Genomic DNA, 25,934 nt, shown 5'->3' on the forward strand with positions numbered 1-25,934 from the left:
ACACACACACACACATATATATACGAAGAACTTCTATAACTCAACACCCAAAGAATAATCCAATTTAAAAACAGGCAGAAGAAATGAACAGACATTTCTCCAAAGAAGACATCCAGCTGTCCAACAGACACATGATAAGATGCTCAACATCACTCATCAAGAAAATGCAAATTAAACTACAATGAGATAGCACCTCAGAATGGTGAAAATAAAAAAATACAAGAAACAGCAAGTGTTGGTGAGGATGTGGGGAAAAAGGAACCCCCTTGGGCCGTTGGTAGGAATGCAAACTGGTGTAGCCGCTATGGAAGACAGTATGGAGGTTCCTCAAAAAGTTAAAAATGGAATTGTCCTGGGGCACCTGGATGGCTCAGTCAGTTGAGCAACTGACTTCAGCTCAGGTCATGATCTCACTGTGAGTTCGAGGCCTGCATCGGGCTCTGTCCTGGCACCTTGGAGCCTGGAGCCTGCTTCAGATTCTGTCTCCCTCTGTCTCTGCCTTTCCCCCACTCATGCTCTGTCTCTGTCTCTCAAAAATAAATAAACGTTAAAAAAATTTTTTTTAAATGGACCTGTCCTATGATCCAGTAACTGCAGTACAAGGTATTTAACTAAAAAGTACAAAAACACTAATTCAAAGGGATACATGCACCTCTATGTTTATTGTAGCATTATTTACAGTGGCCAAATTATGGAAGCAGCCCAAGCATTCATCGATTGATGAGTGGATAAAGAAGGTATACATATACCTATATATACATATACACACACATATATGTATATATATTTGTACGTATGTGTGTATATACACACACAGAGACACATACACACACACAATGGAATGTTATTCAACCATAGAAAATAATAAAATCTTGCCATTTGCAACAACATGGATGGAGCTAGAGAGTATAATGCTAGCTAAGCGAATTAGGTCAGAGAAAGACAAATACCATACGATTTGACTTGTATGCGGATTTTAAGAAAGAAAACAAATGAGCAAAGGAAAAAAAGAGAGAGCGATAAACCAAGAAACAGACTCTCAACGACAGAGAACTGCCCTGATCTGATCATTTTTCAGCATTATCAGCTTCTCCCTTAAATAATGTTAGCCGTAGAAGCAGTCCCAATCAAGTGTGTCAGGGCGTGGGGGATGAAGGTTGGGGGACATAAGGTATGGATTATGTGAGACAAGGGCAGGGAAGAGCTGACCAAAGTAGCTGTGGCTAGGACAGCTTGTCTACTTGGAAACACATCTCTATTAAAAATGCTGACCCAAGGGCACCTGGCTGGCCCATTTGGAAGAGCATGCAACTCTTGATTTTAGGGTTGTGAGTTTGAGCCCCACGTTGGGTATAGAGATTACTAAAATAAACTTTAAAAAAACCTTGCATTTAAAAAATGCACTGTGCACTAATCATCAGGGAAATACAAATCAAAACTACAATGAGATATCACCTCACACCTGTCAGAATGGCGAAACATTAACAACTCAGGCAACAACAGACGTTGGTGAGGATGCAGAGAAAGAGGGTCTCTTTTGCATTGTTGGTGGCAATGCAAGCTGGTGCAACCACTCTGGAGAACAGTATGGAGGTTCCTCAAAAAATTAAAAACAGAACTACCCTATGACCCAACAACTGCACTACTAGGTATTTATCCAAGGGATACAGGGATGCTATTTCGAAGGGGCACACATACCCCCATGTTTATAGCAGCACTATCAACAACAGCCCAAGTATGGAAAGAGCCCAAATGTCCATCAATGGATGAACAGATAAAGAAGATGTGGTATATATATACAATGGAGTATTACTCAGCAATCAAAAAGAATGAAATCTTGCCATTTGCAACAACATGGATGGAACTAGAGGATATTATACTAAGTGACATTAGTCAGAGAAAGGCAAGTATCATATGACTTCACTCATATGTGCAATTTAGAATACAAAACAGATGAACACAAGGGAAGCAAAAATAGTATAAAAGCAGGGAGGGAGACAAAACGTAAGCAACTCTTAAATATAGGGAACAAAATGAGGGTTGCTGCAGGGTTTGTGGGCGGGGGGATGGCCCAAATGGGCAAGGGGCATTAAGGAAGACACTTGCTGGGATGAGCACTGGGTGTTATGTGTAGGGGATGAATCAGTGGATTCTACTCCTGAAATCATCATTGCATTATATGCTGACTAACTTGGATGTAAATTAAAAAAAACAATAGGGGTGCCTGGGTGGCTCAGTCGGTTAAGTGGCCGACTTTGGCTCAGGTCATGATCTTGTGGTCCGTGAGTTTGAGCCCCATTGTCGGGCTCTGTGCTGACAGCTCAGAGCCTGGAGCCTGTTTCAGATTCTGTGTCTCCCTCTCTCTGACCCTCTCCTGTGCATGCTCTGTCTCTCCCTGTCTCAAAAAAAAAAAAAAAAAGTTTTAAAAAAACAATAAAAAAAATTTAAAAAATGGACCACGGGTCCATTTCTAGGTTCTCCATTCTGTTCCGCTGATCTATGTGTCTGTTTTTGTGCCAGTACCACACTGTCTTAGGAATACTACTCGGCGATCAAAAAGAATGAAATTTTGCCATTTGCAACAATGTGGATGGAACTACAGTGTATTATGCTAAACGAAATGAGCCAAATTATGCGATTTCACTGATAGGTGGAATTTAAGAAACACAACAGATGAACACAGCAGAAGGGAAAGAAAAAAAAAAGATAAAAGCAGAGAGGGAGGCAAACCACAAGAGACTCTTAAATACAGGGGCGCCTGGGTGGCTCAATCAGTTAAGCATCCAACTCTTGGTTTTGGCTCAGGTCACGATCTCACAATTCATGAGTTCGAGCCCTGCATTGGGCTCTGGGCTGATGGTGCAAAGCCTGCTTAGGATTCTCTCTCCCTCTGCCCCTCCCCCTCTTTCTCTCTCTCTTAATAAGTAAATAAACTTTAAAAAAAGAGAGAGAGAGACTCTTAAATACAGAGAATGAACTGAGGGTTGCTGGAGGGAGGTGGGGGGTGAACTAAATGGGTGATGGGCATTAAGGAAGGCACTTGCTGGGATGAGCACTGGGTGTTGTATGTAAGTGATGAATCACTGGGTTCTACTCCTGAAACCAAGACTGCACTGTATGTTAACTAAGTTGAATTTCAATAAATAAATTTTTAAAAATGCACTAATCCAACCCAGCAGTTCCACATCTGGGTAGATATCTGAAAGAATTGAAAACAAAGTCTCCGAGAGATACCTACACACCTATGTTCACGGCAGCATTACTTACAGTAGCCAAAGGCAGAAGCAACTGTGTTCATCAAGAAATGAACGGATAAACAGAACGTTTACACATACAATGGAATATTATTCAGCCTTAAAAAGGAAGGAAATCCTGACTCATGCTAGAGCATAGATGCACCATGAGGACACTATGCCAGGGAAGATCCACCGGTCACAAAAGGACATATATTGTATGATTGCACCCATCTGAGGGACACAGAGACAGAAAGCAGAATGGCGGTGGCCAGGGCCTGGAGGGAGGGAGGATGGGGAGTTAGTGTTTAATGGCGACACAGTTTCAGTTTGGGAAGACGAAAAGAGGTCTGCGCATGGATGGTGGTGATGGGTGTAGATTTGGTTAAGCCTAATGGTTAAGACTTTCATGGTAACGTTCACGTAATGGTGAAGGTAACTTCTCCATTATGTGTATCTTACCAATATCTTAAAAAATAAAAACAAAAAAATTTTCACATGAAAAAAGAAAACACACCCAAATTTCCTGAAGTACTAGAAAGGAGTATACACCCAACCATAGTAATCTGACAGAAATCGCTTCTCTGCACTTGGAAAGACCTAGAAGGGGCCACCTGGATGAAGTCCCACCCACCCTTGGCTGGGCCCCTGCATCAACTCCACAGCGGCTCCAGTCCGTCCCGCACACAGCTCAGCACTGACTCTGGGAGCTTTGTGATTCAGTCCTGGGGCCCTGGTCACTGGAGGCACAGCTCACCCTCTAAAGAAACAATCTCCTCTTGGTCTTAAAAACGCATTTCCTGGTCTGTGAGCATTTCCCAGACCAACAACAGGACCAAAGAACCAAAACAAAAACAGAACAGCCCTCGGTTTTCCTCGGGGATTCCCTTAAGGACCCCCCTCAGGCCAGAGGTGAAATCCGAGCTCCATTATTTACACACCGTGCGGGTCAGTCAACATCTCTAGACCTCCGTTTCTCCATTTATGAGATGGGGCTCCATGGGGTGGTCTTGAAGATGAAATAAGAGTGTTGGGTATATTTTTTCCTGTTTGTATTGTTTGTTGAGAAACCTACTCAGACTTCACTTACCAAAGATCTTAAAGATGAGGCCTGCGTTGCCACTAAAAGCAAAGAAAATCACCCCAAAATCAATAACAACTATAACTAGGATATTGCTAGGGAAAAGGGGTGCCTCAGATCAGCTTCAGTTAGGGTGACCCCTGGACCCCTAATCTTGTGTTGGTTCCTCTTTGCTCTGATGGGACCAGAAATCTTCCTCCAAACAAAAACAACAAAAGCAAAAACACTCACGTATCTTCTGTCACCCAGAAGATACAAATTTCCTAAAGTACTAGAAAGGGAGTCCCTTGGGAGACCCTCAGATTATTCCCATTTGCTCATTACATATTTTTATTTATTTTTACAGGTTTGTTTGTTTATTGATTTCTTTTTGAGAGAGAAAGACAGCACACGAGCAGGGGAGGGACGGAGAGGAGGAGGGAGAGAACCCAAGCACTCCCAGCACAGAGCCCGACGTGGGGCTCCAACCCACGAACTGTGAGATCATGACCCGAGCTGAAGTCAAGAGCTGGACGTTTAACCTACTGAGCCACCCAGGCGCCCCTTATTACATATTTGTAAACAGCAGGGTTATATATATGATAGGTAATGAGGACATTTCGCCTCATTGAATTCAGATAATTTGGAAAGGATGTGGAAAATTTGGGCAAGGTGCATGGGAATGAGCTAATCAGACAACTGGGAACTAGGACTTACAAGATGGCAAAGACAGCTTTAGAAGAAGATCTTAGGCTGACCACACTCTTGAGTGATGTGCAAATTTGGCATATGTTCCTGCCACACTTGTGACTCAGCCCTCCAGGCTGCACTCCAAACAGCCTCACAGACACCCCCAGTCGCATGAACAAACTCCCTTTCACACATCCTGACACAGAAGACTGCACTCACACAGGCCCACATTCACCTGCCTGTTGACACTGGTACTGTCCACACAGACACCCTTTCACGAGTTCCCTCAACAGAGAAACCCGGATGGCGGCCAACATGTGCGAGCGCCTGCACACTCGTGCCTCGCCCCGGCCTTCCAGACCTCCTTCCCTCACGGCCGTCTGGACACGGTTGCTGCTTCTTGGGCTGTCCTCCAAGTTCTCCACATAAATCCCCTGCGACAAATATTCATCGCGTGACTGTGCCGCTCTGGGCACTGCCATGACCCCCCCTGGGAGCAGCAGAACTGAGGCAGAGGTGGTCTTTGCTCTGAAGGAACTCAGTCTACTGGAGAAGGCGGATGGGAAGGGGGGGGCGGCGTGCAAAAATCTAAATGCCTGGGCTGAGGCTGGTCCTAAAACAGAGAGGTAGGGACAAGGGGGAGAAGGCAAAGGGGGAGAGAGGGAGAAGTGGGGCCACAGGAAGAGAAGGTCTCTTTTACCTGGAGAAGGGGTGAAAGACTGGCATTGAAGACAAGGGGGTGCTGGAGAATCACCTTGAAAAATGAAAAAGACTTTGCCAGGTGGGGAAGGAGGGGACATTGCTCACCGGAGACTGTGAAGAAAGGGAGAATCTGTAGGGATGGACAGGGTATGATACGCCAGAGCACGGAGGGGAAGACGGGGGGGGGGCCCGCGACAGTGTTGTGGGAGGTAAAACAGGATACACGATGAAAACACTTTTTCGCTGTATGAAGTCACTTGGAATTTATTCGCTATTCAGTGGCGAGGCACTCAGGATGCTTTTCGGGGCAAGTAACAGAAAAAGTTGATTCTGGAGGTTGAACCAATATCAAAATGGAATAACTCCTCCAACTGGGAGCCCAGAATAAGGGTACAATACGCTCAGCGTCATCCCAAGATCCAGGATCTTCTCACCTGTTTCCTAGCCCATCTCTATCATGTGTGTTGCTCATGAACACAAAACGGTTGCTGCGGCTGCCGGCACCGCATCCTCACACAGCATCCAGAGGCAGAAAAGAATGACCTCTCTCTTTTTTGTCTCCTTTTCAAAACTGAGAATCCTATTCCAGAATCTCCCCCCTTCCAGCCAGTTTCCTTTCACCCCTCAAGTTCATACACCACTTCCCAAATCAAGGATTAGCAAGAATATTTACTTGATTGGCCTGACCAATCAAGACCTGTCCCCTGGGGCTGGAAATGGGAGTCCAGGGGTCCTGGAGGTCCCTGGCTGACAGAGGATGGGATGAAATCTTGGCTCTGCTGGCAAACGGGGTGGCAGTCACCATCACAGTGCCCTGCAACCCTCGTGGGAGGTGGTGCAATGCAATCACATTTGCAATGGAGAACAGTTACTCTGACAATAGTCTGCAGGGTGAGAGAGAGAAATGAGACCAGAGGCAGAAAAACCAGCCTTGGAGGCATGAAATGACAGTCTCTATCAGGACAAAAGCACTCAGGGAAAAAGGGACAAAAATGGATGCTGTTGAGACATGGAAGAGATGGGGGGACACCTGGGTGGTTCAGTCGGTTAAGTGTCTGACTTCGGCTCAGGTCATGATCTCATGCTTCATGAGTTCAAGCCCCCCATCGGACTCCTGGCCCTGGGGCACTCACTTTCCTGTGCCAAATTCACCTGAAAGACCTCAGCAAAGCCACTCTGGGACTCCCCAAAGGAAGGGCTTTCCAAACCCTGGGAGACGCCCCAAAGCAATGAGTAAAGTCTGTTGATCCAGTGGTTGACCAAATTAACAGAAGGCATGCTTGTGATGACATTTTTGTTAAAATATTTTCTTAGCAAATGTTTAATAATGAGGCTTGATAAAATAAATCTTTCTTATTCTATTTTCCAGAAGTGGAGAGAGCAAATGACTTTAATGATGGGTAACAAATCCTTTTCCAACTCTGGTGGTTTCCAATTTTTGGCTTTCATCAAAATTGAAAGAGGTCTCATGGACCTGTCAGCTGACGGGTCTTTACAAATAATATTATTTTATTTTATTTTATTTTATTTTATTTTATTTTAGAGAAAGGAAGAGTGTGTGATGGGGAGAGGGGAAGAGGGAGAGAGAGAATCCCAAGCAGGCTCCACACTCAGCACAGAGCCCAACACGGGGCTCGGTCTCACAAACCGTGAGCTCACGGCCTGAGCTGAAATCAAGAGTCGGACGCTCAACCACCTGAGCCACCCAGGCGCCTCTACAAATAGTATTTGATGATAGATCACTGTGTGATTTTTGGCTCATAACTAAGAAAGCTTTAAAAGAATTGGGTGACAGTTACTATACTAAAACTTGTTGCCTCATCTATTTATTTAGAAGACAAAGTTTTGTCAGTTCTTCTAGCAATAAAAATGAAAAAACAAACCAACCCCAGGAAGAATACTGTTGCTGATCTTGAACCAATGTAGCAATAATAGCCACACGGAAATAACCTGATCTGCAAACAATACACTCATTTCACAAGGAAATGACTAACATCTACAAATAATCATTTGTTGTTTCTAAATTAATAAATAGTAACTATGCTGTCTGATCAGTTATGCACTAATAGCAACTGTGACAACAACTCAATCCAGAAGAAAAAATTCTAACACGAGGAATTATGGCTTCAGAAAAAAAAGAACACCACACAACACTTGTAGAGAAGTATGACACGGTGATAAATGAGCGCCTTACAGCTTAAGGATCCATTGCATCAGGAGAACAGTTTGTGAACAAGTGGGATGGAAGGGCTCTAGGATCTTGGCACCTGCCATATCATCCCAATGCACTGAAAATAAGAGTTCAAGGAGAAAGAGGAAAATATGTCACATTTTCAACTGTTAATGAAGTCCCTGTTCATTCATTTTTTTAAATTTATTTTTATTTATTTTTGGGACAGAGAGAGACAGAGCATGAACGGGGGAGGGGCAGAGAGAGAGGGAGACACAGAATCAGAAACAGGCTCCAGGCTCCGAGCCATCAGCCCAGAGCCTGACGCGGGGCTCGAACTCACGGACCGCGAGATCGTGACCTGGCTGAAGTCGGACGCTTAACCGACTGCGCCACCCAGGCGCCCCACATTCATTTTTTAAAGAAATGGATGATGGTGGCTACAAAATCACTACTGTATTTGGACTCCCTTGGATAAATTCAAAAGGGCAATACAGGAACGTCACTTAAAAATGTGAATGCATATAATATGCCTACAGTCCCTTGCAATTATTTAAACTTTTAAGCAAACTGCAGCTACCACCTTAAAATGCGTGAAGAGATGCATAGTTTTTCCAAAAAAAAATTTTTTAAGTGGCCTCTGTGCCCAACCTGGGCTTGAACTCATGACCCTGAGACCAAGGGCTGCATGCTCTACTGACTGGGCCAGCCAGGTGCTCCTCAAAGCATTTTTTTAGACATTGATGTTGATAAAACATGACACCCAATAACTGCAGAAATTGAAGTGAACCCAAATTTTTATCAACACACACCAAATACTGGTCATAAACAAATCTCCATAAATATCAAAGGACTGAAATCATACTTAATAGATTCTCTGATCATAAAATTTATCAGGAAGAGTCCTCTGGAAAATCCCCAATTATCTGGGGTCAAACGAGGTCACAGGGGAGATTAGGAACTGTTTAGAAACTAATGACAAAAGCACAACACATCAAAGTTTGTGATAACGCAACTAAAGCAGTGCTGACAGGGAAATCTAAGACTTTCAATGTTTACCTGAGAAAAGAAGAAAGCTCCTTAGACCAGTGATTTAAGCTCCCCTCTTAAGAAGCTACAAAAAATAAGACAGACAAAACAAGAGAAAAGAAATAATGAAGAGTTTAAGTCAATTAAGTACAAAATGGACAAGCAAGGGGGGGGGGGGGGCGGGGGGGGGGAAATCAATGAAAACAAAAGCTGGTTCTTCCAAAAGATGAATAAAATCAAGAAACACCTAGCAAAGTGATAAACAGAAAGAGAGGAAATGGGAGTCTCCAATTTTAGGAATGAAAGAGGGGACCTCAACACACAGCACAGAAAGCAAACAGGTTAAAGAACAGGAAATTGTGTACAGCTTTCTACCAATCAATTTGACAGCTTGGGTTAAACAGAAGATGTGAATAGCTGCATATATATGAGTGTGTATGTGTGTGTGTGTGTGTATATGTGTGCGTGTGTATGTATGTGTGCGTGTATGTATGTGTGCATGTGTATATGTATGTGTGTGTATATACACACACACACATATATATAAGAAACTGAAACTGTAATTTATTTTTTTAAGTATTTATTTTTGAGAGAGAGAGAGAGAGAGACAGAGACAGAGTACAAGCAGGGGAGGGCCAGAGAGAGTGGGAGACACAGAATCTGAAGCACAGAATCCAAAGCAGGCTCCAGGCTCTGAGCTGTCAGCACAGAGCCCGACATGGGACTTGAACCCATGAACTGTGAGATCATGACCTGTGCTGAAGTCAGATGCTTAACTGAGCCACCCAGGCACCCCTGAAGCTGTAATTTAAAAATTCCCACAAAACTCCAGGCTCAGAGGAATCTCTAAGCTTCGATGGCTTCACTAGTGGATTTTATCAAATATTTAAAGAAGAAATAATATGAATCTCACACACAGTTGAGAAAGTAGAGGAGAAGACTCCCTAACTCATTCTAGGAGGCCAGCATTACCATAACACCAAGACAATCTTTAAAAGATATTACAAAGTAGGGGCACCTGGGTGGCTGAGTCGGCGAAGTCTCCGACCCTTGGTTTTGCCTCAGGTCTTAATCTCACGGTTTCGTGAGTTCGAGGCCCGCTTCAGGCTCTATGCTGACAGCGTAGAGCCTGTTTGGGATTCTCTCTCTTCCTCTCTCTCTCTCTGCCCCTCCCCTGCTCACACTGTCTCTGTCTCTCTCTAAATAAATAAGTAAACTTAAAAAAAAAAATGATACTACAAAGTAACCACAGACCAGTAGCCTTAAACACAAAGGTAAGAACTCTAAGAAAATATGAGCAGTAGAATTCAGCAGTAAATAATAAGGATAATCCAATACAACTAAGTGGGGTTTACCCCAGGAACATAAGGGTTGCACATTTGAAAGTCAATTAATGTAATCCATCACATTAACAGAATAAAAAAAAAAAAAAAAAAGAAAGAGAGAAGGAAAACAGTCTCATTCACAAACATGAAAATCCTCAAGGGTCTATAAAAGCCTACTATAATAAGGGTATTTAGCAAGATTGCAGGATAAAACATCGATACACAAAAGTATATAGGATTTGTGTATATCAGCAGCAAACAATTAGAAAACAAAAAATTTAAATTCCGTCTAAAAAAAAAAATCTTAAATTACTTAAGAATAAATCCAATAAAAGCTGTGCAGGGCCTCTATACAGAACTGTATAAAACACTGCTGAGAGACATTAAAGGTCGAAATAAATGGAAAGAGATACATTATGCCCATTGATTGGAAGACCCAATATTCTTAGGATTGCAGTTCTCCCCAAATTAATCTCCCTAGAGTGCTTCTAAAATGTATATGGAAGGAGCAAGAAGGTAGAATGTGTAGAAGGAACATAGTTGAAGGTCTTATGCTATGTGATTTTAAGACAAAAAAAACCATAGAAATTAAGACAATTGGCATTGACATAAAGGGAGACAAAAGGATCAACGGAACAGAATAATCCCCACAGATGTATAGTCAGCTGACCATCAAAAATCCCATGGGGAGGGGCGCCTGGGTGGCGCAGTCGGTTAAGCGTCCGACTTCAGCCAGGTCACGATCTTCCGGTCCGTGAGTTTGAGCCCCGCGTCAGGCTCTGGGCTGATGGCTCGGAGCCTGGAGCCTGTTTCTGATTCTGTGTCTCCCTCTCTCTCTGCCCCTCCCCCGTTCATGCTCTGTCTCTCTCTGTCCCAAAAATAAATAAAAAACGTTGAAAAAAAAATTAAAAAAAAAAATCCCATGGGGAATGGAAAATTTTTTTCATCAAATGGTGATGGAACACTTGGATAGCCATAAGGAGAAGAAATAAATGTTGACTCCTGCCTCATACCACACACACAAATCAGTTCAAGGTGGATTATATATCTAAACATAAAACCTGTCTAAGAATATAGAGGAAATCTTTGAAACCTTGGAATAGGTGAAGAGCTCTTAGACAACAGAAAGCACAAACCATAAAACAAAAATCCACTAATCATACTTTGTTAAAGTTAAAAACTGCTGGGGTGCCTGGTTGGCTCAGTTGGTTAAGAGTCCAACTTTGACTTAGATCACGTCTCCTAGTTCATGGGTTTGAGCCCCATGTTGGGCTCTGTGCTGACAGCTTGGAGCCTGGAGCCCACTTTGAATTCTGTGTCTTCCTCTCTCACTGCCCCTCCCCTGCTCGTGCTCTGTCTCTCTCACCCTCAAAAATAAATAAACGTTAAATACAAAAACAAAAAAATTTGCTCATCAAGACACAGCTATGAAAATGAGAGGGCAAGCCACAGACCACATATATTTACTGGCAAAATACTTAAAAGTACATTAAAAATTTAAATCTGACAAAATATTGTATCAAGAACATAAACAATCTATAATAAAAAGACAAACCAGTAAAAAAAAAATGAGCAAAAGACTTGAACAGAAACTTTGGAAAAGAATACATACAAATGGCCAACAAGAACATGAGGAAATGCTCGACATCCTTCATCATCGGAAATGCAAACTGAAATCATAGCGTAATATGACTTTATTAACACTCATTCAGCTAAATTAAAAACAGTAACGTCATCAGATGTTGGTGAAGATTTAGAGAACTGGAATGCATATACATTGCTGGCTCATCACACTCTAGATTTTGAGTCGTAAAGGTTATCTCTGAAATGGGGATAACTGCCCCGTCACAGGGTTGAGGGTTGTACTGAGAATCAAATGTACTAATTCTGGTTTTGGCACAACACACACCCACACCCAATCATACATTGGCTCCCTCTCATCTTATCCTTGAACAGCTATTCCTATGCTTGGAGAATTGTGTCCCTACCCTCTTTGTGCCACATGATAGCCGGTCTCTGCTTCTCTCGGTTCCCAGCTAATTTTTTTTAACGTAGATTTCATTTTTTTTTAATTTTTTAAAATATTTATTTTTGAGACAGAAAGACAGATCTTGAGTGGGGGAGAGGCAGAGAGAGAGGGAGATAGAATCCAAAGCAGGCTCCAGGCTCCGAGCTGTCAGCACAGAGCCCGACACGGGGCTCGAACTCAGGAACTACGAGATCATGACCTGAGCTGAAGTTGGATACTTAACTGATTGACCCACCCAGGCGCTGCAGTCCTCAGCTATCTCTATAAGGATGAGAGCCTCAAGGACCAGGCTGCTTCTCTACCTGTCCATCACTATCTGCTCTTCCTGGAATCAGCTGTGCCAAAAAAGGGCAAGTGGCAAAGATTTGGGGCAGGGGGACTTCTTTTCTTTTTTAATGTTAATAATTTCACCCACACTGACAATTCATGCTGTTATGACACTGTAAGATCTTAGAGAAGCTACTTGCCTTGTTTTAACCTCAGTGAAAACAAAAAACAAATCAAAACAAAATATGAGCTGAACTGAGCTAGGTAGCAGGATGTCAGCCTTCCTTGGGGACTGTCCAGCAGCAGCAGAGAGCTGGGGCAGGATCCTGCCCTGGCAACAATGGCCACAGCTTGCTTCTTGCCCTGAGTTCCCAGAGATGTCTGCAGAACTGATGACATGAAAATATAGTGTGCATGCAAAAGGGCTGCTGTTTCTAGGACAGATTCGTTATATGCCGGAGGCTTTGGTTATATACAAATGAACAATGATTTTTGAGTTTCCATGCCCTAAGGGGCTGTTTTTCAAAAGGATGTTAATCGGAGTCTGCCCAGGTCACAGGACCAGACATCATTTTTCCCTGACATTCTCTCTGGTCAGAACAGATGACCCCAAATTCAGAATCTTTCCAATTTGGCCCAAAGTCAGACATAGGAAGGGCATGACTTTCCTTCTTTTGTGTGCCCATATGTATATTTGTCCTTCCTTTGTTGGATTTTTTTTGCTTTATCAAAAGGTAAGACCAATAACCCGTTTAGGATGCTTCTCCTGGTTTCTGTGTTCATCCTTCAGAAACTTGCAGCTTCCTCTACACTGGAGCTTTGTCGAAAGCTTTCCTGTCTATCCTGACCACTCTCTTTCATAGACCATTCTTTGTCTATATCAATGACTTTGGTGCTCACAACTTATTATGCTGTCATTAAAACAATACAATACAAAACAAAACTGTTTCCAGTTAATAATCTGCCAATTGGCTAATGTACTGTTTGAGGACAGTGTTCCAAATATGTAATACTTATGAAATTATGACTTTTTTAAAAAAAGATTTTATCTTTAAGTAATTTCTATACCCAGTGTAGGGCTTGAACTCACAACCTTGAGATCAAGAGTCACCTGCTCTACAGACTAAGCCAGCCAAGTGCCCCAAATTATGTTTTTTCTTGGAAATGGAATTGGATTATTGACAAATAACATTCTAACTATGGACTCTCTTGCCATAAAGTAACCAATTCAGATCTTCCCAAAATAGGTCCTGGATGTTAACAGGTGCTCCATGAATAAAGATGATATGGTCGATTAAGTTTGGAGGGATGCAGCAGTTTTCCAGCTGTAGGACTTGTCAGAGCCTTTAATATGCTCCTGCATTGTGAATCTGGTAGAGAGGAGGGAGATAGTCTAGTAGTTCCCAAATTTATTTGACCCTGGGATCCTTGCATCTTGTAGTGCGAGTGTTTTCCAAACTTTAGGGAAGCTACATCCTAATACATTCCCCAGGGCTGGGGTGGAACTGGGACATCACATAGGACAATGCTTTCTTTTTCCAAGTAAGATACATTTTGACGTTTACTAGGAGGAAGAAGGCCAGGGTTCTTATCTGTCCTTTTCCAGTCCTTTTGGTTTCCCAGGCCTGTCATATACGGCTTAGCCTAGCAGAGCACCCATAGAGGCTTGCTTCAAAGCCATCCCCACGAGGATGGCAAGACTGGGGTCTGTGTGCCTGTTTCCTTCTGGCACGGTTCGCCCCTGCGTGGGCTTCCTGAGGTGACTCAGTTCCTTTCCTCCCTGGGTCTGCCTTAAGCCATGCCGAGCCGCCCAGAATTGCGGAGAACTCAGAATATAAGCCATACATTCACCAGATTCCTGGACAGACAGGGACCCTGAGCAGCTTGGCTCATGCTTCTTATCCCACAGACCTCACCTGTATGTTCTTCCATGGGCCTTGCCAATGTATCCTTTCCCTTCCGTTTTCCTAGATAGCCCATGCTGAGACCAGAAAGCTGCTCTGTGTTTCATGGCCAGAGAGAGAGAGAGAGAGAGTCTTCGTTCAGAGAATTGAACAACTCCAGGCCCAGGTTATCAATAATACCCCTGTCCCTGCACAGATATGCCAGACCCTGCCCTCCAGGCACTTCTTGGCTGGAGAGCCACGATACCAGCATGGAACAAAGAGGAAGTGTCTGTAGTCTCTGTGAAGGTGCTAGATGATGGGCTGGTCACAGGCTGGGAGGAATTCAGGGGAGCGATGACAGGCGGGTGTTGAAGCGGCTCATATATAGACAGCTGAGCTGGGTCTAGAAAGATTAGTAAAGTTACTTAAAAAATAGCATTTCTGGCTTCTCTCCTTGTGATTATAAATTACTGCATGATCACTGTATAAAACTTGAAAAAGAAACCCTAAAAAACTAAAGGAAGAAAATTAAGACCACTCCAAGTTTTTTTCAATGCATATATTTTTTTTTAATAAAAAATTGCAGGAGTCTGTGAATATGGGTACATATATACATGTGCATCTGTATGCATGCATAATGAGCATATATATACTGTACGAGCAGTTCTCAGCCTTAGCTGTTCATTATAACCACCTGAAGTGTTTGTAAAAAATACTGCTGCTCGACCCCAAATAAACTGAACAAGAACCTTAGAGGCTGGGGTGATAGTTATGTTAATTAGTTTGATTATGATGATGATTTCACAATGTATACAGTTTACATATGTTGTACAGTTTATTTTATTTATTTATTTTTAAAAAATTTTTAAATCTTTATTTATTTTTGAGAGAGAGACAGCGTGTGAGCAGGGGAGGAGCAGAGAGAGAGAGGCAGACACAGAATCGGAAGCAGTCTCCAAGCTGTCAGCACAGAACCCGACTCAGGGCTCGAACTCATGAATCATGAGATCATGACCTGAGCTGAAGTCGGCTGCTTAACTGACTGAGCCACCCAGGCGCCCATGTACAATTTAAATATATACAACTTCCATTTGTCAATCGTATCTCATAAAGCTGGGAAAAAAATAAAAGGATTCAGGGAATTTTAACCAGTACTCACTGATTACACATGTGTGTGTGTGTGTGCATGTGCATACACACACACACACACACACACACACACACACAGGTTGAGGCCCAGGCACTATGTATTTTTACAGCACTGGGGAGATCTGACTGTGCACTCAAATATGAGGTCCACACCTCTAGACCCTTCAGAGTAAAGTGAATGCGCCTCCATCCATCTCAAGAGTGAGAACACCTGAGTCCCCCCAACTGATGGCAATAGCAGAGTCCAAAAATTCAGTCTATGTCCTGCTGAACGTTGAGGATCTTGAGGGGAGCAATACAAAGTGCTTTGGCTGCATCTTGGGAGTTTGGTCTTGGGACAGTGGCCTGGTGAGGCTGGGGTTTGTGCTAGAACCTGGGTTGGTGAGATGCACCCAAGTCTTGCCAGCTGGGCCAAGTCTTTGGTCCCTAAAGTAGCTGCAATTGCTAAGCTGTCGTCATCTCCTAGAGCAGTAAATCCTTAGAGGTGGGCTTCTTCCCCTCAGGTGTCATTTTCAGGAGAGGGGCTTCGAGCTGCTGTGACCAGGATGCTCTTTAAATTACTGATGGGTCGGCTTCTGAGCAGTGAAGATCTGGGCTGTGATACACCAATAGCCATGGACACCACAGTGCCACTCCCCAAGCCTGGGGTAGCGCAGGATACGGGCAGTGTTTCAGTCTTTTAGGTGAAGGTGCAAGAGGCTGCTGGGGAAGGGAGGAACAAGCGAGCCTCAGTCAGAAGGCTCAGGGCCCTAGAGATGGGGGCACAGACTGCCATGTTGGAGGCTACATGTTGGTGGCTGAGTGCTCTGCTCTAGTAAAGCAAAGGTCCTTCACTTCATATCTTTGGGGGAGAGACAAGGGGCAGGAGACAGTCTAGCTCAATGGACAAGAAGCCCAAGAAATGCAGTCAGGACTTGCCCAAGGCTCCCCCCTACAGACCTGAACCACCTCTCCACCTGTCCACCTCTTCCTCTTCCTTCTGAAGTCTTTCTTCCTGTTCTCACCCACAAAGTGTGAGGCTACTTTTTTTTAAGTTTGTTTGTTTGTTTGTTTGTTTATTTATTTATTTATTTAGAGATAGGAAGGGAGCAGGGGAAGGGCAGAGAGAGATGCTGGGGGGTAGAGGGGAGAGAATCCCAAGCAGGTTCCACGATGTCAGCTGAAAGCCCAATGTGGGTCTCGAACTCATGAACCATGAGACCATGACCAGAGCCAACATCAAAAGTCAGACGCTTAACTGACTGAGCTACCAGGGCGCCCTAAGAGTGAGGCTACTTTTTGTCATTTGGAGCACTTCTGAAAAGAAAGATCTTTTCACACACTTTTCCTAGACCAGCCAAAGTGATTCACTTTCAGAACAGTGAAGATCTACCTATTCATTCAAGGTGACCTTCTCCCAGAAAAATGGGGTCAACTCACCCTTCCCTTACACCAGTAACTTACTTTACCCTACTGTATTCTAGAAGAATCAGCAAACCAGGAGAACCTGTTGTAGTTGGATACCTACACTGTTATGGCTTCCCCTTGTCAACACCTATTATGATACCATGTTTCCAAGGGTTTGAATATATTTCCAATATACATACCCTTCTTTCACACATATACCGTAACATGTGCTCCACTTTTTCATTTAGATTGCAATCCATTTTTGTACTCTTATAAATAAAGACACTATAAACCTCCTTATACGTGGGCTTTGCAGTAGACACAGGATTTCTGACGGTGGTTGGGGGTGGTACTACATAGAGAAAACAGAACAGAGGTGGTAAGGAGAGGTGGACAACATATAAGGTAAGTTCATAGGAACAGTGAGTTATCAGAAAGCCCCTAATTCAGAGTGATATGAAATACGTTTGGCTGGCAAAGGACAGGCACTGGATCAATCAGGCTAGCTGTGGGAGCATAGCAGTGTTCTGGAGGTTCCCTGCTGGGTCAAGCATCACCTACCTACCTACCTACCTACCTACCTACCTACCTACCTATCTACCTACCTATCTATTTAAGAGGGAGAGAGAGAGAGGGAGTAAGTGAGTGAGGGGCAGACAGAGAGAGAGAATCCCAGGAGCGGGAGAGAGAAAAAGAGAGAGAGAGAGAGAGAGAGAGAGAGAGAGAGAGAAGTGGGGCTCACCCGAAGCCAGGCTCATATTTTACCTCAAGTGGGGCTCATGTTCACCCGAAGCAGGGCTCGAGCTCACTGGAAGTGGGGCTTGAGTTCACCTCATGTGGGACTCAAACTCCAAACGTGAGATCATGACCTGAGCTGAAGTCAGATGCTTAATGACAGAGCCACCCAGGTGCCCAAGCATCACCCCTTTAGGGAACGGATTGCAGAAAGTGGGGTCCTGGGGCAGAGGCTGGGGCACTGGGGCAGTAGAGAGCATTGGGAAGATAGCTCAAGAAAGTGTCTATTTATCCACTAATAAGAAAGTATTTTACTATTTTAGTGATTTTGGAGCCATTACAGTGCTTGTCTACTGAACAGCAACCCAGATAGGGTGATCTCATGGCAGTTCTCTACACAGCTCTAGAATGTCCCATGCCTTTTTTCTGAATGGAGACATCCCCTGTCAGACTTAATTCTACAGGGAGACCTGTAAGGACCATTTTCATAGGGACTGATAATACTTCTCTGCAGCATGTGAGAGAATAAGCTGTAAACAGCCCCACAACACCCGGGCGAGGGGCTTAGAAAAATGAATGGCTTTTACGGGAAAATAAACCAGAGAGGTCTTAGAAATGTTGTCCTGACTCACGAAGCCCTCATTCTCCACACTCTCCTGGGTCGACACAGTTGACTCCAGAGGGACATCAGATGAGTTGAAACTTTGAGTTTGCAAGCTATCACTCTCTTGCCCAACAAAAAAAAACATACACCTTCGCCATCTAATGGGTTTGCTTCTCACTGCTCCTGAGACCTGAGGAGGTGGCAGGGAAAGTGCTTACCTAGACCTGCTGTGGGGGCTCCTGAGGAAGTTGAGTTCCAGGGAGCTTCTGGTTCCAAGGGTCATGAGTCCCCCTTTTGAGATAATCCTTCACTCACCCTACCAAATGTGCAGGGAAAGTGGGCTCAGGAACATAATTAGTCCATTGAGAATGCAAAATCATGAAAGAACATAATGTATTCTTGATGTCAGGTACGGAAAATGGACTTTCAAATATTTATTCTGGAAAAATGCTTACCATGGGTCATAGCATCTAGTAACTTTATTTGTCTGGACACACTCCTTTCAAGGGCCATTTCCACTTGACCCTGGTGGATCAGGTGATAGGTTGAATCAATGACCCGGTCCAAGTTAAAACTGCAAAAGCAAAGCTAACAGGCAAGGAAGACTTTTCCAGGAATACTGCACCAGTGGAATGACACAAAGGTCAACTCCACTGAAACAGGAATATGAGAATTTTTGAGAGCTGGGGTAGGGGGAATCTCAGGTCACCTGCAGTTATTTTTTTCTATTAATTTATTTTTAAATTTATATCCAAATTAGCATATAGTACAACAATGATTTCAGGAACAGATTCCTTAATGCCTCTTACCCATTTACCCATCTTTCCCTCACAATCCTTCCAGCACCCCTGCTTTTTCTCTATATTTAAGTCTCTTATGTTTTGTCTCCCTCCCTGTTTTTATATTATTTTTGCTTCCCTTCCCTTTCATCTGTTTTGTATCTTAAAGTCCTCATATGAGTGAAGTCATATGATATTTGTCTTCCTCTGACTAATTTCGCTTAGCATAATACCTTCTAGTTTCATTCGCGTAGTTGCAAATGGCAAGATTTCATTCTTTTTGATTGCTGAGTAATACTCCATTGTATGTATGTATAACACCACATCTTCTTTATCCATTCATCCATTGATGGACATGTGGGCTCTTTCCATACTTTGACTATTGTTGATAGTACTGCTATAAACATGGGGGTGCACATGCCCCTGTGAAACAGCACACCTGTATCCCATGGATAAATACCTAGTAGTACAATTGCTGGATCATAGGGTAGTTCTATTTTTAGCTTTTTGAGGAACCTCCATACTCTTTTCCAGAGTGGCTGCACCAGTTTGCATTCCCACCAGCAGTGCAAAAGAGATCCTCTTTCTCTGCACCCTCGCCAACATCTGTTGTTGCCTGAATTGTTAATGCTAGCCATTCTGACAGGTGTGAGGTGCTATCTCATTGTGGTTTCGATTTGTATTTCCCTGATGATGAGTGATGTTGAGCATTTCTTCATGTGTCGGTTGGCCATCTGGATGTCTTCCTTGGAGAAGTGTCTATTCATGTCTTTTGCCCACTTCTTCACTGGATTATTTGTTTTTTGGGTGTTGAGTTTGAGAAGTTCTTTATAGCTTTTGGATACTAACCCTTTATCTGATATGTCATTTGCAAATATCTTCTCCCATTCCGTCGGTTGCCTTTTAGTTTTGCTGATTGTCTCCTTCGCTGTGCAGAAGCTTTTTATTTTGATGAGGTCCCAATAGTTCATTTTTGCTTCTGTTTCCCTTGCCTCTGGAGACATGTTGAGTAAGAAGTTGCTGCAGCCAAGGTCAAAGAGGTTTTTGCCTGCTTTCTCCTCGAGGATTTTGATGGCTTCCTGTCTTACGTTTAGGTCTTTGATCCACTTATTTTTGTGTATGGTGTAATAAAGTGTTCCAGGTTCATTCTTCTGCCTGTTGCTGTCCAGTTTCCCCAGCACCATTTGCTGAAGAGACTGTCTTTATTCCATTGGATATTTTTTCCTACTTTGTCCAAGATTAGTTGGCCATACATTTGTGGGTCCAGTTTTGGGTTCTCTATTCTGTTCCATTGATCTGGGTGTCTGTTTTGATGCCAGTACCATACTGTCTTGATGATTACAGCTTTGTAATATAGCTTGAAGTCTGGGATTGTGATGCCTCCTGGTTTGGTTTTCTTTTTCAAGATTGCTTTGGCTATTCAGGGTCTTCTCTGGGTCCATACAAATTTTAGGATTTTTTTGTTCTAGCTCTGTGAAGAATGCTGGTGTGGTTTTGATAGGGATTGTGGTCACCTGCAGTTTTTAATTGCCCTTCACAGTTGGAGCAGGGTGCCCATCACAGCCAAGTGTCTATGCTCCCATAGGGATTGGGGGATGGGGTGATATCTCCTTTGAGGTTTTCCTTTCCTTTTTTTTTTTTTTTTTTTTTTTTTTTTTGAGAGAGAGAGTGAGAGGGAGAATGAGAGGGGGAGAGAGAGAATCTTAAACAGGCTCCATGCCTAGCACAGAGCCTGATGCAGGGCTGGACCTTATGACTGAGATCATGACCTGAGCTGAAACCAAGAGTCAGATGCCTGACTGAGCCACCCAGGTGCCCTGGTGTCTTCATTCCAAAAAGATGTCTCCCAGGTCCCTGAGAAAGACATTCCTGGATTATAAGACCAGCAAGAGACTGGGAGAAGATCTGCATTACATCAAAGGGGCAGAGAAAGAATTTACAGTTTCAAGTTTTCTAAAGTAAATGCTCTAGAAAAGGGAGCCTATCATCAAGAAGAAACCTGTCTAAACTTCAGTTGAACTGAGGCAAATGTTAAAGCCATCTTGTTTGCACTTTAATAAATCCATGAATGCACCACAAAATTTGTTCCTGCTAACCTTGAGAACAATCCTGAACCCAGGGATACATTAACTTGTAAATTTTGGGTCCGTGTGTGTACCTTCTTATAAATTGTCCACTGAAATAAACTTATAAATGTTTCCTTTTACTGCCCTCACCCAGGAGTATTTTCATTAATTAATTCAGTAAACACTGATGAAGTACATCTGTGCTGGGCATCATTTTAGTAGAACAAGATAGAAACTTCTCTTCATCAAAGAGACCTCATAGCACTAGAGGAGAAAGATGAGTAAATGAACATGTAAAATATAATGTGAGATTTCCTCAAAGGTTAAATATGAAGGTACCATTTGAACTAATTCTGCTCCAAGGTATCTACCCAATGGAAATAAAAACGGATGTCCACACAAAACCATGCAGCACAAGGGTGTTCGTAATAGCATTACTTAATAATAATTTAAAAAAAATTTTTTAAGTTTACTTTTTTGAGAGAGATAGAGTGTGAGTGGGGGAGAGGCAGAGAGAGGGAGAATCTCAAGCAGGCCCTGCAGGGCAGAGTCCACGTGGGGCTTGAACCCATGAAACTGTGAGATCATGACCTGAGCCAAAATCAAGAGTTGCACACTTAATCGACTGAGGCACCCAGGCACCCCACATCAGCCTTATTTATGATATTCAAAAGGAAGAAACAACCCAAATGCCCATTTAGTGATGAATGGATAAATAAAATATGGCATATCTGTACAACAGAATATTATTCCGCATGAGGGAGAAATGGGAGTACTGATGTGTGCTAGAACATAAATGAACCTTGAACACAGTATCTAAAGTGAAAGAAACCAGTCATAATGGGCCATACATTGTATGATTCCATTTATTTATTTTTTTTAATTTTAATTTTTTTTTCAACGTTTATTTATTTTTGGGACAGAGAGAGACAGAGCATGAACGGAGGAGGGGCAGAGTGAGAGGGAGACACAGAATCGGAAACAGGCTCCAGGCTCCGAGCCATCAGCCCAGAGCCTGACGCGGGGCTCGAACTCACAGACCGTGAGATCGTGACCTGGCTGAAGTCGGACGCTTAACCGACTGCGCCACCCAGGCGCCCCTGTATGATTCCATTTAGATGGAATGCCCAGAACAGGGAAATCCATAGAGACAGAAAGCAGATTAGTGGTTGCCTAGGGCTTTGGGGGTTGGAGAAAATGGGGAGTGACTGCTAATGGGTATGGTGATGAAAGTGTCCTGAAATTGATTGTGGTGATGGCTTAGTATATTCACAAAATTATTGTTGTGGGAAAATGAGAAGAGCACTGGATTTGACATTAGACCTGGTTTGAATCCCATAAGTGTTGGATACTTGATTTGTCCAATGATATGCCCTCTCTCCATGTTCTCCACCTCATTAAATGGTCTTGCCAACCATCCCCCCAGCTACTCAAACTGGAAACGTGGGAGCCATCTAAATCCACACCTCCCAGCCTCCCATTGCCCTTAGCTAATTAGCTGAGTCCTACTGATTTTTTTTTAAAGTTTATTTATTTAGAGAGAGAGAAGGAGAAAGAGAGAGAGAGCACATGTATGTGAGTTGGGGAGGGGCAGAGGGAGGGTCTCAAGTAGGCTCCACACCCAGCACAGACCCTGGGATCATGACCTGAGCCAAAATCAAGAGTCAGATGCTCAACTGACTGAGCCACCCAGGCGCCCCACTACTGATTCTTTCTTCAGTCTTTGAAGTGTTCTGTCTTCTCCATTCCTGCCCACCCCCCACCTTTTGCTGACACCATCTCCTACCTGGACTACTGCAGAAGCCTTCTCTAAGTCCCAGCTCTTTAACCTAATCCCTCCCACCCTCCACATCACTGGGAGGGTAGTGTTCCTAAAAAAAAAAAAAAAAAACCACAAAATCCCTCCTGTCACTTTGCTCAGTATCATTCAATGGTTCATGACTGTGTCCCGACAGCAAACACATATCCGGTGATCCACGCATGCCAGGCACCATTCTAAGGACTTTGGATGCACTAACTCCAATCCTCAGGTCAGTCTACGTGGCAGAGGAGGGGATTAGACACGGAGAGGTCAAATGACTTGCCCAAGGCCATGCAGATGGCCAAGTGGGAAGCTGGGGTTGAATCCAGGGAGCCTGGTCAGGTCTGTGCTTACAGCCCACACACTAGGGTGCCTCACAAAGATGGAGACTCCTTCCTGTGACCTTGGCCCTTCCTACCTCCAGCCCCTCCACATGCTCCTGGGCTCTGGTGTTACTGAACTATCTGCATTTCCTCAAAAGGGCCTCACTTAGCCTTGCCATCCCAGGCATGGCCAAGAAGCTCACTGGTGAGACAACTGGGGGACAGGCCTCCCACAGGTGCCCTCACTCTCCCCACACCTTCGGGTACATGTGGGCTGTGCTCTAGGCCTAGCAATGGTTGTCATTAAGAACTCTCAACCATGACCAAAGCGCAACTCTCCAGCTAGTAAGAGTCGAGGCTGGCTCCTAATCGACGAGAGCATGAAGAACACATCTCCAGAGGGACTGCGTTCTGATGGCCCCACAGAGCTCTGATTGGGTAGCATTCCCACTTCTAGGAATTCACTTCCTCCCCCACATGGGGTGTGCCTTTGTCTCCTTCTAGACACCCATGCTCAGCTGTGGGCTTTTCACACACTGTGCACTGCTCTCCCTCTGCAGTGAAAGGCTCACTGCCTCTCTTCCTCTAAGTCTTGGAAGGGTGCTGGGACCCCCGGAGCAGGGGTCTGTGTTTTGCTTGACAGGGAACATCATCAGCTGGGTGACTTGTCGAGGTGAGGGGTACTCTGGTTATGGTTCTAACAGCCCATGTATCCACATGAGGGTTGCCCGAGGGGCTCTTCCAGGCTTTCTGGTCCCTCCTGGCTTAATACCTCAAAGTCTCTCACTGAGGCTCTCTTCCCACCCCTTCTGCAGGCCTTAGCCTCCAGGACTAGAGTCCCCACCTACCCTGGAGCAGATGCCAGGAGCTCTTTGAAATCCTGAGTCTGGGACTGGGCATTCCAACAGCAACTCCTTAGGTGTGGATCTTGGAAAGGCCTCTTCAAAACTGTCTCGGCCGGGGTCCCAACGACAGGCTCTGCTTCAGTGGAGGTTTGCAGGACGCCAAAAACATCTCCAGTGCTCCAGGAGGAGCAGCCAATGGAAGCTGCGGCTGAGACTCCTCCCACTCCCCACCATGGGCATCCGGGTCTCCTGCGTCCCTCCCCCCTGGCATGCCTGGCACAGAAGTGAGGACCTGGCGGCTGGCTTCAGGGTCTGCAGAACCCTCTCCGTCTGCCTTGTGGTTCCCAAACGGAGCCTCAGCCCATCCAAAGATGGCCTGGAGACAGCTGCTTCTCGTCTGCTGTCTCTCAGCTGCTGTGCTCCTCACTAGTGAGTATGGGGAGACTCCAGGTTGCACTGGTGTTAGGTGAGGCTGCTCAGGTGGCCCAGGTGGAAAGGGGGTGCTTACTGTGCAGATGACTGTGTCTGGTGTGTGTGTGTGTGTGTGTGTGTGTGTGTGTGTGTGTGTGTGTATAACAATAGAACACAGAGAAAATAGCTTGCCTGCTGGTTTCCTGGGGAGACTGCTCTATGGCTGGTATGTGAGGGACCTGGGACCCCACCCTGGGGCCGGGCAAGACACAGTGCCTAGGAAGGACTGCCCCAGCCCAGCTCAGGGTGAAGGTTCCCCTTGGGGTGCTGCAGCCCTCATGCTGTGCTCTCCCACAGCGCTGCAGGAGGGCGCTGGTGCATCGGTGGGCACCCAGCAGGAGGCAGGACAAGACGTTCGGGAAGGTGAGTGCAAGGGCCACCCCAGGGTGCAGGGCTACTGAGGTGCCCTGGTGAGCCCATGCCGCTCGTGACCGGCCTCTCTCGAGTTTCAGATGTAGAACAGAAGATCTTCATGCAGGAATCAGATGCTTCAAATTTCCTCAAGAGGCGCAGCAAGCGGTCCCCAAAATCCCAAGATGAGGTCAACGGTAAGGATGCTGGAGGCCTGCCTTCTGTTCCCCCCACCCGTTCTTTCTGTCCCAGTGGGCTGGGCTGTGGGGCAGCAAGGGACCCAGGAGGGCTCAAACTGGGCCATTAGGTATCAAAGTGACAGCAGCTCTGAATTAGAAATTACACGTCCTCGATGGCAGGTCACGTCTTCAACTACACCATCAGGGTAGGGAACAGAAAGGACAGTGCCACATCAAATGCACTTAATAGAGCTGAGATGCATCCCAATTTTGGAGAAGTTTAAAATGTTAAGGAGAAATACGTTCTAGTCAAGAGGAAACATGGTATCTCAGTGTGTGCTTTTTGGCCTATAGAACAGTGCCTTGCATGCGAGAGCAACAGCATTGCAAGGAGAGGGCACCTGGGAATAGGGGCTGGGACTCTGGGTCTGGTGACAGCTGTGCTAAGTGGCCTTGGCCACTTCCTCCCCTCTGGGCCTATGTTTCCTTATTTATAAGCCCCTGAAATTGTGGTACTCAGCTGGCAGTGTTTCGTTTTTTTAAAATTTTGTATCTAATACATTTGAAAGGCTTTTGAGCTTGGAATGTGTCTCCTCAGTCTGAAGTAGGTCCTGGTGTCCCCTGCCTGGCAGGGACCCTCATTTCCATGACCTGCTGACCCTTGAAGGCATTTGAGTTTCCTGCCCTTGAACTAGATTCTTCCAAGGACTCTGAGCTCTGTCTCCAAGTCTATGGCTTGATCATTACTTGTGTGTCTGAATAAACTCTTTGTTTCCCTCAGCACACTCAGCAAGGTAACTTGCTCGGTAAAAATAACAGGACTGTTTTCAAATAATGAAAATGCTTGGAGATGA

The 25,934-nt window shown here is 44.5% G+C and overlaps 2 protein-coding genes across 7 annotated transcripts in view; one reads left to right on the plus strand and one right to left on the minus strand.

Moving 5' to 3' along the window:
- Positions 1-25,934, minus strand: part of MCM10 (minichromosome maintenance 10 replication initiation factor) — a 116,486-nt gene that overhangs the window by 37,342 nt on the left and 53,210 nt on the right. The window contains exon 21 of one of the 2 annotated variants that reach the window (XM_040451404.1): positions 12,429-14,794. The exons of the other annotated variant lie outside the window; for it this stretch is intronic. The gene's annotated coding sequence lies outside the window, so the exon portion shown is untranslated. Of the gene's footprint in view, positions 1-12,428; positions 14,795-25,934 lie in introns of those variants that run through there. 2 annotated transcript variants of the gene reach the window in all.
- The window catches only part of UCMA (upper zone of growth plate and cartilage matrix associated), a 9,335-nt gene continuing 7,730 nt past the window's right edge, over positions 24,330-25,934 (plus strand). For 3 of the 5 annotated variants that reach the window (XR_005783433.1, XR_005783432.1, XM_040451414.1), the window contains exons 1-3: positions 24,334-24,508; positions 24,848-24,913; positions 25,003-25,098. Coding sequence is in view for 2 of the 5 variants with exons in the window: in XM_040451414.1 (XP_040307348.1) it covers positions 24,349-24,508; positions 24,848-24,913; positions 25,003-25,098 (322 nt within the window). In the remaining 3 variants the exon portion in view is untranslated. Of the gene's footprint in view, positions 24,509-24,847; positions 24,914-25,002; positions 25,099-25,934 lie in introns of all 5 variants that reach the window. The other 2 variants (XR_005783434.1, XM_040451416.1) reach the window with 1 other exon arrangement.

This window comes from Herpailurus yagouaroundi, unplaced genomic scaffold (assembly GCF_014898765.1).
Source record: "Herpailurus yagouaroundi ecotype Mexico unplaced genomic scaffold, PumYag 203, whole genome shotgun sequence".
Classification (NCBI taxonomy): domain Eukaryota; kingdom Metazoa; phylum Chordata; class Mammalia; order Carnivora; family Felidae; genus Herpailurus; species Herpailurus yagouaroundi.